Source organism: Alligator mississippiensis, chromosome 4 (genome assembly GCF_030867095.1).
Source record: "Alligator mississippiensis isolate rAllMis1 chromosome 4, rAllMis1, whole genome shotgun sequence".
Lineage (NCBI taxonomy): Eukaryota > Metazoa > Chordata > Crocodylia > Alligatoridae > Alligator > Alligator mississippiensis.
The window spans coordinates 232,803,296-232,823,189 of NC_081827.1; the positions used below are offsets into that span (position 1 = coordinate 232,803,296).

The 19,894-nt window shown below is 41.1% G+C and overlaps 1 protein-coding gene across 4 annotated transcripts in view; it reads right to left on the bottom strand.

Annotated features, from left to right (window-relative positions):
• Window positions 1-4,951: 4,951 nt before the first annotated feature.
• KYNU (kynureninase) overlaps window positions 4,952-19,894 on the bottom strand; it is a 113,385-nt gene continuing 98,442 nt past the window's right edge. For all 4 annotated transcript variants that reach the window (XM_019480624.2, XM_019480621.2, XM_006266995.4 and 1 more), the window contains 4 exons: window positions 13,353-13,405; window positions 11,044-11,129; window positions 7,070-7,300; window positions 4,952-5,279 (listed from right to left, as the gene is read on the bottom strand). In XM_019480624.2, the coding sequence (XP_019336169.1) occupies window positions 5,127-5,279; window positions 7,070-7,300; window positions 11,044-11,129; window positions 13,353-13,405 (523 nt within the window). In that variant the 3' untranslated portion in view covers window positions 4,952-5,126. The remainder of the gene's footprint in view (window positions 5,280-7,069; window positions 7,301-11,043; window positions 11,130-13,352; window positions 13,406-19,894) is intronic.

Below are 19,894 nucleotides of genomic sequence, written 5' to 3' on the forward strand. Positions count from 1 at the left end.
TAAAAGGAGGGAGGGGGTTACATTTGTTTTACTATTCAAAACCGAAGGTGAAGAATTTTAAAAAGCTGTAGTTAGTGACTTCTGCTATACAAATTTCAACACATGGAATATGCCACCATATTTACAGAAGGTCTTAGTTAGCATTTGTATACACTTTAGAGTGCCACAGAAAAGCCAGGTGCTAGTTACCATTGTTAACAAACTGTTTTCAGTGAGAAGTTGATTTCCATGGCTGGGTACAAGTCAAGTCAAGTCAGTCCTAAGGTTGCTGAGACCATTGGGGAACCTTAGATGCTGTAACAGCCCTCCTAGATTAGTTGAGTTGCTTTGCATCACTGGTGATTCTTTGGGCAGAGTGACACCCATGTCCTCTCCAGGTATGGCTGATGATCGTCAGCTTGCAGTGACCTCATTTGTTACCTGTCAGCTCTGTGTTCCTGAGGGAGCCCTGACACCCAGCTTGCTGGACTTACAAAGGACTTTTTTCTATCTCCCTCCCCCCCTCCCCCCCTTCATCTAACCAGAACTATGCAGAAGAAAAGTTTAATAGGCATCTCGGGCACTACATTCCCTGGTCCCAGTATGGGAGGCCTATTTAAACTTGATTGACTAAAACCCAGTTGTCGAGTTAGGGAATGCCTGGTCAAGAGACTGAGTCAGAGGGGGTATGGGCGACATTTGAACAATGGTTAAGGGTTCATCACAGCGTTCAGCCCATTAGAGCCCTGACCACAAATTCTGTCATACTTTTCCTGGGATGACTGGTGGAAGTGCTCCCCACAAAGTTTATGAACCCTCCAAGTAATTCCCTTAAGTATGGTAAAGGACTACAATAAGATCTGAAAGTCATGCTAAGCTGAGGCTTATTCACAACAGGTAAAATACAAAACACTGATGCTGACTTCACAGGGCAAGCATAGCTAGGCCATCTGAGAAGAAGCAATGTGGTATCCCTTCCAGCATATCTTCTATATTCATAATACTTTCAAGCTGGCTCCTAGGTGTCTAGTTACTCCTTAAAATTTTATGTTTTTCCTGGTTGTTAATCAGTTTCTTGAGATGTTCCAAACCAGATAACCCCTTGTCACTGAAAAAGGTAATTCATTTAAATTGAAACTGTTTATATAACAGAATTTTCCCTGTCAATTATGGCTTGGGACCCTCTTGATTTACACAATTAAAAGAATGCATTAAAGAGGCTGGACTAAGGGCATAAAAAAGCTGTAGGGCAGCAAAGTGTGCTTCAAGAGAGAAAAAGCTCTCTGATACCATCCGCAGTTGTTCTCAAGAAGCTTGGAGAAACAGATCGTTTCCCTTCAGCAATAGTGCTGGGAACTTTGCTTGTCAACTAATCACCCAAGTGCCTTGGAACAGTTTGATTCCAGCTCTCATTCTCTCTTTGTCTTTCTTCCTCTTTCTCTCTTTCTTTCTCTCTTTTTCTTTTTCTTTGTAGGCATAGCTTTCTGAACCTGAATTTTATTAGTTAAGCTTGAGTTAGGTTTCCCCAAATACTCAATTAAACCAGGGTAATATTGTAATTCTTTTTGTTTGTTTTTCCTTCCATGTCTATTACTACTAGTACCATTATAAATTTAATATACTTAGCAATAAATAACTTTTATAGTCAAACTGGTGATAACTGGGTGTATTTTTCCTTCTCTACTTCCCCTTCCCTACTTGCTCTGCAGCAACGCTTCTTTTACCTAAGCCAAAGATCCCTGTAAAGCCCAAAAATACTGTGGGATCCACTCATCAAGAGGCTACCACTGCTAGGACAGTTAGGGCAAAAGATTGGGATGTGCTGAGTTTAAGATACATAAGGGGATCAGCTTGTATAGGCTGATTGACCCAGTTTGGCTCAGACGTGCCCTAATGAACTGAATGCTGGCCCATGAGGGTGTCAGCTGGACACCCAGCCTTATTTAGAGGTATTCTGTTCACCTGTGTGCTTGTGTCTGACTGCATTTTATTGTTACCTTAATGAACTGATTCCTGGCATATGAGAGTGTCAGCCTGTACATGCTGATCAACTCAGCCGGGTCAGGTGTGTCATGTTAATCTGTATGTGTGCGTGTGTGTATTTGACTGATTTGGTGGCTGGAGGAACCCAGCCCCATTGAAACAGTCCTGCAAAATAGCTCCATTGGGGGGTGAGGACTTGCAGAGGGGAGAGGTACAGCTCCATATAGAAACACAAGTATCACAAGCAGCATGTTGACAGAATTACAGAGACCCTAGAAACATATCCCTAATAAATGAGCACACCCCAAAGTGATGGGCCAATCTGGTAACAATCTGCCCTTTGACAGGTCTTGTTTTTAGTCATGCAGGGTGTCTTCATGCAGGCTAGCCCAGGTGGGGCAGCCAATTTAGTTGCTGACAACCCAACCATGGAACAGTCTTTACTGGTTTACATGGTACCAGATAGCAGACCAAGAGAGGCTTGGCCAGACAGGAATTTTTAGGTACAAACATTCAAAAAGCCTGAGGCAGAATTGATCTAAGTCACATGGTTTTCTGTAAGCAGCATAGTTTAGATCAGTAGCAAACAGAATACAAATTTGCCCTCCTGGCAGGGGTGGCAGTCTATGTATAGCAAACTTCTGTTCTGTTATGGATATATATGGATATATTGGCTTCTGATAGGAAACCAGTTCAAATTTATAACACAAGTTCAGTGCATATAAACCACAAATCTATAACACAAGTTCAGTGCATTTCAAAATGGCTGAAACTAGTTAGAGATGGATGGATGGATGTAGTATCAGACTTATCTGATTTAGGTTAAATCAGTTTATTGAACTTCTTTTCCAAATCCCCTCCAGATTCTAGTTAACTCACAGTCCCCCAGCATCCCAGGATGCTTTGTATCTCCCACACAACCCCCCTGGCCTCCATTTTCAGGGTGGGCAGGCTAGCCTTGGCCTAAGCTGTCTGCTCCAGCTGAGCAAGGAGGCATGATCTAGCACCCCCAGGTTTCTGGCCTGGGCCACTGCAGATATCTGACAGCATTTCTGGAATCAAAAGTAAATGTCTGCTTATCAGTTCAATCTATGCAGTTTTCACTAACCTGTGAAGATTGAATCAATTCAGTTTTAGGCTTTTTGACTGTTTGGAATTGGCCTTATACTGGTAAATGTGCTATGTCTGTACCTGGCCCATGAGGACTGGGAAGAATTTTTCCTTTCCTGTGCAATACACAGTCGAACAAATGTCGTAAGCAGACACTTAACATTAACAAGAAATTAGATAATTGTAGTATGTTTCTAATGTTAGGGCACTTGTGGCAATTATTTCACCATTCCCTACTTTCCCCCCTTTACAAAAACATTGCAAACAAGAATTTTATAGTGAAAGTACCTGGACTTTTAATCACTAGTAAAGATCAAGCTGTGATTATTGATAAAAGGATAACCGAGCTGCAATCAATTATCCAGTTTTGCTTATAATATAAAGCTTCTTGATGTCATCAAAAGCTCTTGATGAAGTCACAGCTTTTCAGGTAGATGAGAACCCTGTATTAGTTCTTATATCAGTTTTATATTATAAGAAAGGGTACTTATTTTTTGCAGGCACAGATAATATCAGCAAATGATTTATTTTGCAGTTCATCTTACATGAACTCACCACGGTCACTGAGCACTACATTCCCTGAAAATGTGATAACATCATTCATAGATATCACCACAACTGAGGATTTAAAGTATCATGCTGCCATCCTCAGGGATGGTTTCAAGTAAAGAATGATACCATAAGGGTATGTGTTCTATTACCTCAAATCCTAGGGAAATACAAAAGAGGTCCAGAACCATGGGCCCTCATTCTTGGTTCAGATCTAATTTTAGGGTTTATTGGGAAGAGGAACAGCTATCTTGCTCCTGCTTTCCCCAACTCAGGTAGAGGCTGAAATTTAGAGGCAGTGCCCCATGTACTCCCCAGGGGACCCGTAGACATTTACTGCCAATAGTTAAGAACAGCCAAAGGACTTTTCCTGAGCTTCCTTCAAAACGTTACATTCTAAGAAAACAAACTGCTGAAGTACCATTTAGAAGCTCTTTTCAGGACCAGAAATATTTCAGACTTGAAACAAGAAGTACCAAACACATTAGGAGAAAGCCTATTACCAGGAGAATTCAATTAACCCATGAGATGCATAGAAGCTGTGAATAAGTATAAACTTCCAGCATCTTGATTCCTATTTATGCTAAGCCATTATCTACAAGAGAAAATTGCATTGATCAGACTTGCGTTGGTTTTTAAACTAATGCAAACCTTTGAGTGAACTCATATTTTGGTTTACGTTGTTTTATTTTACTTGATCCATTTCAGCTCAACCTAAGTAAGTTTCATTTAAAATGAGTGACCATGTAGCCATTAACACTGGTTTAATGAAATCTCCTTAAGACAATGTAGTTAGTAAAACCAGTGCAATTTTCTCATGAAAACATTCCCTAAAGCCACTTAAACTATGGAATAGCTTAAAGTGGTGTCTTAAAGTGGTGTAAACATACTACTGTTGACAGGGTGTGTCGGCAAGTGAGAATTCATGCATTAGATCTTTAACCAAATTCTACATTCAAAATGTATGGACCTTTTAAGAGATTTACCATGTGCCAGTTAATGGTTTTCCAAAAAATAGCTGCTTGGATTCCTTTTTTTTTAAAGATATACCTCTTTATTTCCTACTGTGTACAGTTAAATAAAACTGACAGAAATTACAAATGCAAATGAGATTGCAACCTTTAGGTACACTATTGATTTAATTTCCCTTTATTTCCATTCTTTCTTCCATCCATCACATTATTACAGTACAACAAGGATTTTTATTTTTTGTGGTCTATAACAGTTCATCTGTACTTCTCAAGCCTAATGGAATAAAACTATATAAAATGTTTAGAGAAGCCCCATTAAAATGTACAAAGCATGCTAATTCATGGAATCAAAGTCAAAGCAGAGTGGAAATATGAGCTTTAATAAAATGTATGTCTGTTGTAAATAACTATTCAAGCACAGTCTTTTTTTTTGCAAATTGCATGGAATGTAGGCTAACCTACTAGAAGCACAGAATCGCTCAAAAGGATAAATGCATCTTAGTCAAAAATAGATTAAAAGATACAGCTGAGCCATCAATAAGAACAGGATAGTGCAGTATTGCTTGCTCTTTGTTTTGAAGATGTAATTGCAGATCCCAGGATTTCAATAAATCTGTGCACATCATGGAAAGAATTGTAGAGAGGAACTGGGGCGACACGAAGAGCATTTGGTTCTCGCATGTCACACTGCAAAACAGAAAATGAATGCTGAGTAAATTAATGTCACATTGTTTATTTGTCAGAACAAAATGCCAAAAATTTATTTTGGCCCTACAGTCAGGCGAGCACACTAACAGAAAACTAAATAACCCTGCCCCTGCCCCAAACTGCAATCACCGCAAGGTGGACACAGAGAGTATCTTGTGATTATGCTTGAACTCTGGGTGAAGTTACACATTCCACTTAAACCCCTCAAAATGCAGGCATTGGCATGTTAAAACTTGTTAAGCCATGCTAAGTACCCTGGCAGGAAGGGGCTTATTCAGCTGCTGGCTGCTTGTACCCAGCAGGGTCTGCCAGGCCCAGCCACTGCTGCCCCATGTTGGAAGACAGCTCCCTGCTGGCAAGAGTGGGCTTATTCAGCTGCTGTCCCTGAGCACAGGGCAGCTGTGGTGTGAGCGCCTCCTCTGTGCTTGGAGCAAGCCCCCTCCCGGGAGGAAGGGCCTTATTTAGCTGCCAGCCATGGGGTCTGCCTGGCCGCACCGCAGCTGAAGCTGGGGAGGAGAATAATGGGGATTGAATAAGCCCCCTCAGTGGCTTGCCCCAGCACAGAACAAGCAGCGGGGGCCAGCCCCATCCCCACCCGGCAGCTGGAGCAGCGAGCAGTGAGTGCCTGACAGGTGGAGCCCATCACGGCTTCCTTTCAGGGGCTGCGCTGTGCGGCTGGCTGAGCAGCTGTAGAGCATGGCAGTGCTGAGGGGGCTTGCAGGGCTTTGGCCCCAGATCCCAGCACTGCCATGTGCAGCCCAAACCCACAGCACAACCCCTCACTGGGAAAGATCTCACTTTCCCCCACAGTGTGACAGAAGCTGCCGCCCCCAGTACAGACTCTGACCCTCCTGCTGCAGCAGTGGAGAGGAGGCATGGCCAGGCAGGGCCCGCGGGCGGGGAGGGCAGGGTCAGGGTTTTCCTCCTCCCTCTGGCTTCTAGCAGAGGGGACAGCTGGGGCCTATTCCAGGCAGTGAGCCACCCAGCTGCCCATGGGGTAGAGGGGAAACTAACTCTGCTCCCTGCCCCACTCTGCCTCAGGGGCCATGGTGCCCCCCTGCTGCAGCAGCGAGGTGGGAGTGCGGGCAGACCCAGCTCGGGTCCCTGCTGGTGGCACAGGGAAGGGGAATTAAACCCCCCTCTGGCCAGTTCAGCCTGGGTTGGCCATGTTCCGCAGCACAGCTTCCCTGTAGCCCAGGGCTGGCTCTAGCACCCCTGGTTCCTGGCCTGAGCAACTGCAGGCATGTGCCCACATTGTCTCTTGGATTTGGCTGAATGGAATCAGGAACAGTGATCCAAATCCACTAATCAAATCGCAGTCCGCAATTCTGGCCAAATCTGAATCGAATACAGCCTGTTTCGCACACCCCTAGTGTTTATGTCCGAATCATCAAATCTTCCCGAATCTCTTTGAATCAATTCGAAGGGTTCCAATTTGATTCAGAGACATTAAAGGGTCTCCTAAATAGATTCGGATTCAGAGATTCAGCCCCCCCCCCCCTCCCCCCCCCCCAAAAAAAAATTCAGTTTCAACTTAGCATGGAAAGATCATATTTCTGTAACCTGAGTATTAAAAAAAATTCCTTCGTATTATAAATGATACATTTATCATCTGTGGGTCTCATCCAAAGCTTATTGAAGTTAAGCAGAGTCTTCCATAAGCCTGAATTGATGGGACTGTATAGGAATAATAACAAAGTTATTTTGGTGCATTAAATTCATAAAAGATGGCACAGAAAAACAAGTGATATGGACAATGATTTACTCACCGCTACTCCTCTCTTATTCAGCTCTGTAAATACAGATTTGATTGGAACAGAAAAAGTTAGAGTGAGCTGACATCCCCTTTCCTCAATCTGAGGTGGTGTAATAATTTTTACAGAAGGTTTCTCTGGACTTGCTTTGTCCTTACTGTAGTGATGCTTTATCAGGTATTCCAAGTAACCAGTAAGAAGAATAGATTTCCTTCTCAGTGCTTTCATTGTAGTTTGACCAAAAACCTACAAGAAAACAATATCATTAGGAAGAAAATGCAATTACTACTGTTGAAAACAAAACCAACAAAAAAGAAACCTTTCAAAGAAAGATGAGACTATTTCTGACCTTTCCAATAACGTTCATAATTTGAAGAGCCACAATATTCTGAGATACTGCAACACTTACTCATATAGAGTGGCAGCTCTCCCTATAGTATGGGTAATACCAGTGCTACTCAGTGCAATGCAGATTACACCAACAGTACTTTGAAAATGCAAGAACACTATATATGTTATAATTACCAGATGTAAAGCGCTTCCCTACTTACTATTATAATAGGTTTGAACATATTCACATGTGCACACAAGAATCTACACAAACAAACAGGCAATTAGAAGAGAAGTTATCTGGTTTGTATATATTAAAATATACATAAATACTGCAGGACCGATAAGTCAACTGTATTATAAAAGGGTGCTGCTGGTCCAGGACTGTGAAAGCGTTAGTGGGTTTGCTATTTCTAAGCATTCAAAATTTGTGGGTCATCATCTATGCTTACTTTATCCCTAAAAGTAAGCAAAAATGACAATATTCGGCACCAGATAAAATATGCCAGTGCTGCCTGTGGATGTCTTCAAAACTGTGTCTTGGATTATCATGACATCAGGACCCAAACCAAACTTCTTGTTTACCAGGCTGTTATCACCCCTACCCTGCTGTATGGGTGTGAGACCTGGACAGGCACACCTGAAAGCCTTAGAATATTACCTTTGGTGATATCTTTGGAAAATCCTCCACATCAGCTGGAAGGACAGATGCTAGAGAATAAACATCAAAGCACCTGACTTTCCCTGCAAAAGAGATTCTGGCCCCTAAATTCTAGCTGGCTAAGCTTCCCATTGGCTGTAGCTACAAAATCTGAGCATGGCTGAGACCCTTGAATGAAATGTGTGCTCACATGATGAGGCAATCATACTTGCTTTCTGGAAGGGAAATTTCAAAACAGTAATTAATGTATTTTAAGCACTTGTCCAGGAAAAGGAAGATACGGGTTCTAGGCCCTCCTTACTGGGCACATCTACACATGCGGCAGACTGTTCAGTTGTTACTGTGCAGTCATTTAGTACTTGTTTAATTGATAGTAACCAGCATTACTGCACAGTCCCATCTCCTCACGGTAGAGTCACTGTCACAGTTCATGCCTGGTCATGCTATGGCACTGTTAGCAATGAGTTACAGCACAGCAGCTCATTGCTACTGCGCTGTAGCATCTCATGTAGACATGCCCACCGAGATGGAGTTACTGGCTTAAAGCTCTTTGATTTCCAAGCACAGGGCTCTACCTGCCAAGCTACAAATTAGGCATTTTCTAGTGCCAGCTCCATCTCTGCTTTTGAAGCCTGGCCCTTGGCAGCTAATGGATGGAGATACATTAGGCCAAGAAGAAGAAAATACCCTATATGGTATGATGCTACTCTGCATAGGAGCGGACACTCGGTTGTATTCTGCACCCAGTAGAGCAGGGACTTACCTACTGTTTTCTATCTAATGACTAATAAATACAAGATGCAATGATTCAGCTTCAAGGAGGAGAGCTGGATTGTTCATCTTAGGTAATACTCTGAAAGTACTCCTCTGCTTGCAAATATCCACTGTACACACCTGAATATGATTCCACTGCTGTTATGGGCATGTTACCATAGTAGGGATAGAAATCTGCAGGATGTGGCTGCTCATGAAGAGACCTTACAGTATTAGAGGTGGAATATGAAGGAGGCAGGAGTGACCAGGGGGTCATTTTCTGCTTGCACCTACAAGACCTGCCATACTACAGAGCTACTGTATTTTGCAGGGGCTGGAAGGATGCTTGGATCCTGTTCATAGGTTGCCTATGTAAGCCTGTTTATTTAGGCTTGATGGAAGGAATACTTGCTCCTCCTTCCTTCTTCCCTGGGTGGAGTTTTGTAAAAAGATTTTTTTAATGTGATCATGGAGCTCTCCCAACTTCTCCATTAAAAAAACAGCTAGTGCCATAACAGTCACTTTAAACCTTACTGAGGAATAGCTGCATTAACACTTGCAATGTTCATTGTTTCCATTGGAAACACTGCCTTCTGATTATTGTGTCCTGCGCAAGATGGCATACAATTTCACAAGCCATCTTTTGCCAGACATGAAAACTATTCTGTTTCCCACTGTATAAGAGCAATTATCACTGGGAAGTCCTGACTGTGCCAAAGGGTAATGTAGGCATGAAAAGGGGAGTCAATGGAAACTGATCTGCTCTTGTTGTTTGAGACTCCCTGCAGTGGGCTAAATGACATCAACCCACACAAACTGAAGCACTGACAATCTGGGTCATAGCAAAATAGTTTTTAGCTTATCTCTAAGGTCACATAAAGTTTAAAAATATATTGGATGCTTAAGGACCAGCAAAATAAATTGTCAGATGGAAAAAGAAGCATTGCCGTGCCCTTTTGCAGTCCTTCAGTATAGCATGTAATGCTGGAGAGAATGCAGGTGGTGATTTTGTGACTTTGTCTATTTTATATGTCTAAGGTATTATTTTTTTTATATAAAGAAAGTAGATGAAAAGATGGTGTGTGAGAGTTCCTTTTATTCCAACATTGCCTTTACCATTAAGGCTAGGGCTAATAAAAAGGTTTCTGAAATCATTTTAAAAATTATGCTCCATTCAGACAGGTTGCAGAACCTTGCTAGCCAAGTCTGTTTTAAGTCCAGGTGTTAAAAGTAGCTTCTGAAGACTGTCAGTACTGCAGCAAACAGAAAGCAATATAAAGCTATCATTTTCATCTACAAAGGCTTCCTGAATACTTTACACAACTTATGAGTGTAGGAATAAATTTGAGCCATCACAGAGTCATGGCTATATCTGCAGATATGACTGTGCCATTACAAAGCACATCTAAGGGGTTTCTGTACATTTTCCAAAGTGGACTGAATGCTCTTCTCAAAGCTTGATCATAGGACTATCTGTATATGAATCATGCCCTTTCTATACAGAGATGGGATTAGATACCTTTGGCAATAATATCATTTCCCATGGCCAAACAGAGCAGTCTCCATGACCCAGGATTTCATGCGTGAGGAAAGTTCACACTGGCTGGGCCAGGGAAACATCATCTTCCTACATATTCCCCTAGAAAACAAATGTAGTGCCAAGATATATTCCCTTTGCACCTCCACTCTGTCTCTCAGCCCAATGATTTCATTTTCAGGAAGACCCCAAGGCCACCTTCTGGTAGTAGATGTGCTGCCAGAATAAGGGAGATCAGTACCAGGTGCAAACACCTACTTTTTGAGTGGTCAGGCTGTGCTTCTCCCACAGGAATACAAACTCTGTTCTCCTGATAACTGAATTAAGAAACTATAGGAAGGAACTCTGTGGAACTTTGTCACATCTTCAAAGTGAAATTATGCACTGACTCAGTGTGCCCATCAGTTACACTGATGTAAATCTGGAGTAATTCCAGTGAAGATTATAGATTTGGCTACAATTTCCATTAAAAACCTAAAGGAGAGGCTCCTGAGCTAGACAAACGTAATCAGGTTTTTGCATTCAAATGAATCCAAACACACTGAACCCAACCAGAAAATCTGAGAGAAGTCACCAGGAACGTTAAACATTGAAAGTGTTCCTAATTTTATACTTATATTTTGCAAGACACAGTGATGATGAGAAATTGGGAAATCACTCAATATTTTGTAGTTTTCATTTAGAGTCATGAAAAATATAACCACTTACCTCTAAACTTGCATGTAGAGAGCAGACTAACAAAATTGGAGGATTTGATAGCCGAAATCCATTGATTCCTGGACTTAGCTGTAATTCTGGAAAATGAACAACTTTGATTAGTTTCATTTAAAAAAAAATAATTTTGAAGTACTTCCTCAAATCCAAACTTTGATTAAAGTTACTGGCATCTCAGGATTTGAACATAAACATGAAACATGTTTATGAACAGTTAATATTTTTCATTCTTTGGATTGGAAATTTCCAAATTTATCCAATGGATGACTGTACCACCAGCTGCTGAAGAGGTAGAGGAAAGCAATTAGTTTTTATAAACTAAAATTACTATAGCTATTCTTAGGTCAGAATATTTTATCTCACTGCCATGAACTAGGAACATCTTCACTGAAAGTCAATGTGATACTTCACTGCAAAACTAAAGTAAATGAAGAAAGAGTACCTTGCCATATTAACAGGAAGCAGTGAACATATAGAGACTGCAAACTGTACTATGCAGTGCTCCATCTGAGCTAAGCAGAGTCCACTTCAATCAGCAAAGGAATATGTACAAAAGAAATGTAGTATCAATGAGCTGCTCATCTTCATTGAAGTTGAGAACTGCTTCAATTCATATTATAGAACTTTTGGGAGCATCTGAACTGCAAGCCAGATGTTGACTATCACTGCTTTAGGCTCTGAAATGTCATTACATCAGTCTAATAGTGCATCCTTTGAAACATTGACATTGTGCACCTTTTCAGGGCAAAAGCAAGATCTTTTGGATGAGAGGAAACACTTTTCATTTATTGTAAAGGACTTGCTAATTTCACTCTTAACTGCTAGGCTTCCACCTCTGAACTGTACCTACTTAATGACTGTCTCTCCCTATATGACAGCTGGGGCCAGGGAATAAAGAAAATATTAAGGAAGGGATAAACTTAGCTTTTCTTGTTTAAATATGTATTAGAGGATGACTCATGTCTTATGCTTGTTCTCCAACAAGACAAGTCCAATCTATCTTTCTATTTTTGCTTAGACCTCTTGTAATTTCTCAGAGACCACAATAAGGCCAGCATATTATTGATCTCCACCCAAAATCAACTGGCAAGGACTGTCATGGCAAAGCCACCATGCAAACTGCTTTCTCTCCTGAATGTTGAGAACACCTCCTTTGCAATGCTCAACTATAGAGCAGAAGGAGAGATTAATCTCCATCCTCGTGAGAGGCAGAACACAAACATTTACCTTTTCTTGGAACATTTTGTTTTGTTTTGTTTTCTCTTACACCTCACTGATATCTAGGGAAGAGGATTTAGTCAAGCAAAACCAGTAAAGCTTTTACCTAGGATCAGATTTGGCTAGCCGTATTCATTTTGCTTCTCGTGAATTATACTTCTGCTCAACATAAAAACTCTAGCTTTTTTGAGACTTATAAGTAGGGTTAGTATATAATTTTGAAGGAAATCTGGGATGGGGGTCACCGCACACACACACTCCCCAATCTCACATGTGCACACCCCTTCCCCCCAAACCCACACACACTCACACACATACTCTGAACTTGCAGCTCCCAGAAGCCCTGATGATGGGGCAGGGTGGGGTGAGACAGTGCAGAGGCCCATGGCCAAGCTGCATACCCACCTCCAGAGGCTAGACCCAGCTGAAAGTGGCCCCTCTGTGGCACCCACTAGGCTGTACCAGCCAATGCCTCCCATCACCACTGGCAGCTTTCCAGGGTCACCACACACAGCCTCGGCCTTGGCAGCGGCCATCCTAGATCACAGGTACCTGAGCCCTGGCCTCCTTCTCTGGCCCACCTCATACTGGCCGATCCCTGCTGCAGGCAGGAAGAATAGTGCTCAGCCCAACTGTCCACCCACCCCCCAGCCATTGCTCAGGAGAAGCTGTCCCAGGCACGTACAGGTGGGGTGGAGCCGCTAATCTGCGATTTTTGCTTCAATTTTAGCCAACTGGAAGGGATGAAATCTGGGACTGTTCCAGCCAAATTGGGACTTATGCTCACCCTACTGTAAGCCTAGTCAATTAGGTGTGTTTGTAACATTTTTCCATATTTCACATCTATTTCATGGCTTTTTTTTTGGCTGTGTATGGTTGTCCACAATATCCTGAAGCAAATAGCCAGGCAGACAAGAAAATGCATCAAAGTAATTCTAGTGGTTACTTTATTCGTTTCAGTGAAGCTGCGGTATAGATCTGGAATGAGTTTGGTATAGCATGTATAACACCAGTAAGCAAAGTCTTTTCCATTGAAATAACTGGTGGAAATCTAGGTACATAGCTCAAAATAGAAATATACATACTGTTTTCCATGAGAAACCGTGTTTTGTAGTCATGGCCCCACCAGCCTACTAGCCTAAAATGTTGAAAAAAATGGGGGAAAAAACACACAATTATGCAACATAACATTTAATTCTGACATGAATAAGAATAACTAACTCCTGAAATACTAATCAAATTGTATAAAAAAACACAATAAGTTATGTGGCTTGGTATTAGGAACTTATATATTTGTACATTTCTTTTTAATGACTAAATGGTAGCTGATAGTTTTCAAGCAATTAATCTCTTGGTTTTTAATTCATTTTACAAATTGAAAATAAAACTGAAAAATTTCCAGTGTTTTTATTCCAAATATTAAAAGCACAAACTGAAGTCTCCTTTGATAAACACTGAGCATGCTATAAATTTGACTTAATACAACAAAAGCAAAGATATGACCAATAAACAAAAGAGAGGTAAAAGAGTCTTGCTTCATCTTTTCGTTACTGTGGTACACTGGGAATAAAATATCAGATTATAAGACTGTTTGTTACTCAAAGCTAGGATTTTTGTTTTTAATTTAAAGGGGGCCATTAGACTTTTTGAGGCAAAAACATGAAAACAATTTATGAATCTTTTCCAAAGTGGTGATTTTGGAAAAAATAAATAAAATGTGAAAACACCAGAATTAAAGGTTTTTAAGTGTAGTAGAAAATATTTTGTACCCGGTACTTGCCATAAACCTGACTGATGTGGCCATGCAAAGAATTGGGTGGAGTAAAATAATTCCTGAATGACTTTCATATATGTTGGGCCAAGCAGGCACTACAAACCCAGTACTTTTCCCCAGGCTTTGTTGTCATTGGCTTCCTTTTCTTTACACTAACTAGCATAACAGAAGGTGTTATAGCACATTTCCAGCTGGAGCAACCAAAGAACTCTTATGAAAAAATATTCTACTCTGCCATACTCTTGGACAAGCCAAGCAACATGCTTCCCCTTACAACAGCCAGATTGCAAAGTAATAAATTACTTGTGGCTAGACTGATTTGTAACCCTGCATGTAAAGAATTTTATATGAACTATGTACAGTGTCAGATAAAGTACTTTACTATCTAATTTGGATAACAACATAGATTTTATGTTTTACCCTTGCACAAAGGTTGCTGACTCACATCTAATCATATTATATACAGTGGAAATGTGAAATACTGTGTTGCTGAGTAATACTTTTTACTATTTGAAATCCCAGGGAAATCACTAGTGATCCATCTGTTTGCTTCAGTGACATGTTGTTCAGTCAAAAGTAATATATTTCAACAAATCATTATATACCTACTACCCAAGTGACTCAGACTAATGCTTTGAATTATAATGGATATATCAACAACTGTTTTATATGCACTTTATAGCATCTTATATGCACTTTATAGCATCTTTCTACAAAGTATTTTACAATAAAACACATTTTTACTTCATATTATCATTAAAATATCACATTGAAATCAATGGGGTGTTATTCTGTATGTTCCAACAGACTTAGTGTAGCAAAAATTCAATGTGAAGTACACTACCAAGAATAATGCTGTGTGAAAAGGAAAAAAAAACACTTAAAAGATTTCTCACTGTGGACCACATCCTGAAATCTTTATTCTAGCAATAGCAGTCAACAAGAATACTCCCCACGCAAGGAATAATGAAGGTCTGAAGGACCAGACTTCAGGTTTTAGTTCAGATGAGAAGCTAATTGGAATTATATTTGAATAACTGGATTCTATGAGACTGTGAAACTTCCCTTGAACACAATTTCTTCCTGGGTTGAACGCAACTTGATCTTGATCTTGGAAACTGAAATTTTAGAACTTCACAAAAATGTGGTTTTAAAAATCAATAAAATTGATTTTGTGGTTTTTCCATTTTGAGAGTATTATTATATTAGAGGTAGCTCTGATCCTATATGCCATCACCAATCCAATGGTCTATGTGGATGTCATATTATTTGATACATGATATATCAATAATATGACAGAGGTTTCAAAGTGGTGGAATTAAAAAAAAAAATCTTTAAAAATAAATAGCTTGCAGTATATAATAATCCATGAAAATTTTGAAATCAGGGATGTCGCTGTTATGCCAAATTTTAGTTTGACATGATGAGAAATAGTTGAGGTGTTAAACCCTAAATATAATAGTTTGTAACTGTGTGGTAAAAATAATAGGCAATAAAACTGCACAGTAAGATGTTGTAATCAAAGTTGTTATTAAATAATTGCTATTCTGCCTGCAAAGTGAATGTTAAGAAGTGGGTTAGACACCTGAAATATTCTTGTTTGCAAAGTCTGAAGTTATTCACCTGTAACATTTATTTTTAAACCTGATCCAGGATTCTGGAAAAAAACCGTGAAACAGAAAAGTTAAAAAAAAAGAAGATAACCTTATACTTATAAAGCACTTTCCTTAACCAGATTTTCAGAATGAAAATGTGCTGGGAGAACAGCTGTTACAGACTGTGCATGTCTGTTTTGCAAACTAGGTTAAAAAATGGTGCTCAGATTAGATGAATTAGTCCTGCTAACATGTTTTTAATAAGCCTTGCTGAAAATGGAGTTTGCCTGGATTGTTACTTGAACATACAGGACTGTTCATCTTCAAGACTTTTTAAGTTTAATATAAAACAATTAGAAATATTTTATAATAAAACATATGAGCAAGATAGGCACTAAAGGGGCATCCCAGAAAGACGAACATGGAATTGTGTCTTTTCAAGCTTTCTTTGACATTGTGTTCATGTACTGTTTCTAGGGCCTGATGGCTAGAAAATTATATTTAAAGATTTGCTTTTAGGAATTGGCTTGTAGGTAAAGAAGATATACATGAGAATAATGGTCCAGGGGAATGGCAAGGGTTAATTGGTTTCTAAAACCCTGTTTGTGACAAAGTTTCCTTCAAGGCCCACTGTGTCTGAAGCCAGCAGACACACAGGCCTGGAAACTGAACACACGTACCACACTGTTCTCTAATATGAGGTAGGGTGGCATTAGGTCACAGTGCCCAACTGCAGATCCCTTGGAATTTCTGGTTTTGGTGGACAGGCAAAATTAAGATATTGGTAAAATAACTAAATTAAGATGTCTGCATATGATGGATTTGTTGGAAACAAAGGATTATGCTGACAGAACAGAATGTGGACAGTATAACAACTACAGAGAAACCAGTCAATAATGCCCAGGATAAAGAGTCATCAGAGGGGAGAAAGGCTACAAAAGGAAGGATTTCAGAGCGGCAAAAGGTCCCTGAGAGGGAAACCCAAAGCCGCCATGAACAGAGGCCACACCACTAGCCCATCTCACCCACCTGACTGGGAGAAGGGTGGGTCTTGGCCTTCCACCTCCAGGCTGAGGACATCTGACATTCAAGAGAGAACCACAAGGTGAAGCTGGCATGCTGGCCAAACGTACCTTCCCTCTGTGACAGCCCTAGGACTGTCACAGAGGGAGATATAGTAGATTTAGAATTGGGGTGGCTTATTTTGTTTGCCTTGCCTATATTATTCTTATCTGCTATCACTGTGTATCAGTAAAATTCTCCTATTATCAAATGGAGAAGTTGTGATCAGTCTGAGTGTTTGGGTCTTCCCAGAACAAGGTTTCTGGGTCATAAATCCAGTGCTGACAGGGCCCTGGCACATGTTCACTTAATGGTGCAATGGGATCTGTTCCCCAGTCCCAATAATCAAGCCTCCTGCCATGCCATATGTGCATGGCAGGGTGGATGATTTTGTGATTGGGAATCCAATCCAAACTGTGTCATTACTACTTGCCAATGCAAGTAGTCCTGGACTCTCCCTGGCCTGATGATGATGATGATGAAGAGAGTGTTGCCACCATGGGTGACTGGTGCCTCCTGAGTCAGGGGGGCACTTGCCCCCCCCCCCTCCCAGCAGCCAGTCGGCAACCTGGGAGGTCTCCCCCACTGCTGATCATGCCAACAGGGGCCTGGCTGATTGTGCCAACTCAGAAGTTCCAGTGGTGCTTCTCCTGGCACCCCCACTCCCTGGTCGGTGCTCTCAGGAGTGGCACCAGCACTCTTGCCTGCCCCCCCACCCATTGCCTAAGTGGGGAATGCTGGTTATCAGGGGGTGCATTAGCACTCTCAGGGGGTGCACATGCACCCCTGTTCACCCCCTACGTGTCATCACTAGTTGCCACATTCATATGTTGGAAGCATGAAGGCCAGAAAGCTAGCAACAGGTAGAATGGTCAATGTCAATGAGACCTTGGGCTTCTGAAGGAAGGCTGTAAGGGCATTCATAGATAATGTGGTCAGCCCCCTGAGCCTGGGCATTACAGCTAGAGTCAGTGTCATTGCAGAGGCCCCAAGAGAGCACTTGAACTGTCCAATGCCTGCTCTGAGATGGTTAAGAGCAGTCCAGGCCCTGCAGGGCAGCTGCCATCCTGAAGGGCAGAAGCTGGTATTGGAGATTAAGTTCTTTAGCTGAAGTTCTTGTTCATCATATTTTCTGCTCCACTGATGAGAGGTCCATGCTGCAGGTGACACACCATCTGCAGATTCAATGAGTTTATTAGCCTTAGTGGAGTATGGGTTCTGAGACTTCAGGTAATAGTTGGTTTTCTGGCTTGTGACTACTAGGATGGAGGGAAAATAGTGGTCCGGATCTTGGACTTCAAGGCCTAGGGTCAGGGTAGCAGCTTGTCTCCAAATGTCAGGGGGGAAGAATGCCTGAGAGGCCTGGTAAGCAGTCAATAGGGGTTGGCATAACACATCTGGTAATGGTCCTCATGAATGCTGTTAAGCCTGGAATCCACTAACTTAGTATATGTGCTCCAGCCCTCTACTGGTGCACAGAACTCAGCAGAAGCACACACAAATATTGAAGCGGAGGTGTGAAGTGTTTGGAAACTTGCACCCCGGTGGTGCCAGCAAGGATAAGAGCTCCTCTGCTGTTAACCATACCCTGGACCCTTTCCACATGCTGGTGGTAGGTAAGAGTCCAGTCCATCTTGACTCTTAAATAAGTAATGATGCAACAATGTTCAAGTGTCCAGTTGCCAATCTTGACTTTTATTTCTTTCTCTGCTTAGTTGTTATTCAGGTGGAAGGCTGTTGCCACTGGTTCAGTGAGGCTGAGCTGGAGATGCCATTTATGGAAGTAGTGAACAAGGGTGCTCATGTCTGATGCCAAAATGGATTCAATGGCTTCCCATTGCTTGCTTGATTTGGTGAGATCCAAGTTGGTATAGCCATATTTCTTGGACTGGGTGTCAGGCAGGTCAACAATGTACACATTGAAAAGCAATGGAGAAAGTACCAAATCTTGTGGAATACCATCTTAAGTCTTCTATGGTGGCTTTCCTGTCCACTGATGGTCCTGAGATTGAAATTGCAGTTTTGAAACATAAACATAATAAAGCTGATGATCATTTTGTTGGGTATCATTTGGAGGAGCTTGTAGTAGAGGCCATGGAGCCAGGCAGTTTCATATGCAGTAGTGAGGTCCACCAGGACAGCTTTGACTTTCTCCCAAGTCTTAAAGCTCTCTTCAATGTCTTGAGTAAGGAGAGTTACCAGCTCCATTGTTAACCTTCCACATCTAAAACTATCCTGCTGCTTAGTGAGGAATCTTGGTGCACTTTATGCATTTGAAGATGAACTCTCAAAGTCAAATGGTCATCATGTCCCCAGAGTTACAAAGAAATCCAGCATGTATGGCATCAAGCCCCCTGCACTAGCAAGTAGAAAGCCAGGTGCCTAGTGAACTGGTTTAGTCCTTGGGCAGGGACTGACAATCAACTGATTTACAGTCTCAGACCTGGGATTACACTGGAGCCAGTTCAAGGCTCTGGTACAGACTTTGGGCTGGGATAACACATCAGTTGATTGGCAGTCCCAGCTCTGGAACCACAATAATGTGGGATGCATGATCAGTGACTTTTCTTGTATCTAAATTCTTTCTTAAGTCTAAAACTAATCTATTTAAAAAGGGAATATGCTTTGGTCCATTCTGTCACCCCCATATAAAGCTCAAATTGTAATGTTTTGGGAAGAATAAGAATGTTTGTGGGTCTCTAGCAGTCTTCTGAGGTATGCTCAGATCTACATTTTAAATGTTTAATACCTCAGTATTAAACATGCCCACTGTTACATGTTTGATTTCATGACACAAATACTACATACCATTAAGGACTGTTAGCATAATTTCATGGGCCTAATGTTATCCCAAAATATTATCTCAATTGATAAATCAGGAGGCAAAGACAGATTTGTAGAATGAAAAAAAATGCTACAAAGGAACATCATTCTCTTATTTGTTCCTATTTCTCTCAAGCATATTTACACTAGGGAAAAATCCCTTCAGTACGTATTTTTATTTAGCTCAGTCTTTTCTCACATCTATGGGTGTTAGACTGAAGCACTGGGCATTCATAACTTGAATTATTTCATTTGTAGTTGCATTAATGATGCAAGTGTGTGGGATATAATGATCACAATATATTTGCTGTTTAGATATCAAAAGAAGATCCAGTTACAGAACACAGAAGAAATGCAAAAAAAATTCCTTTAA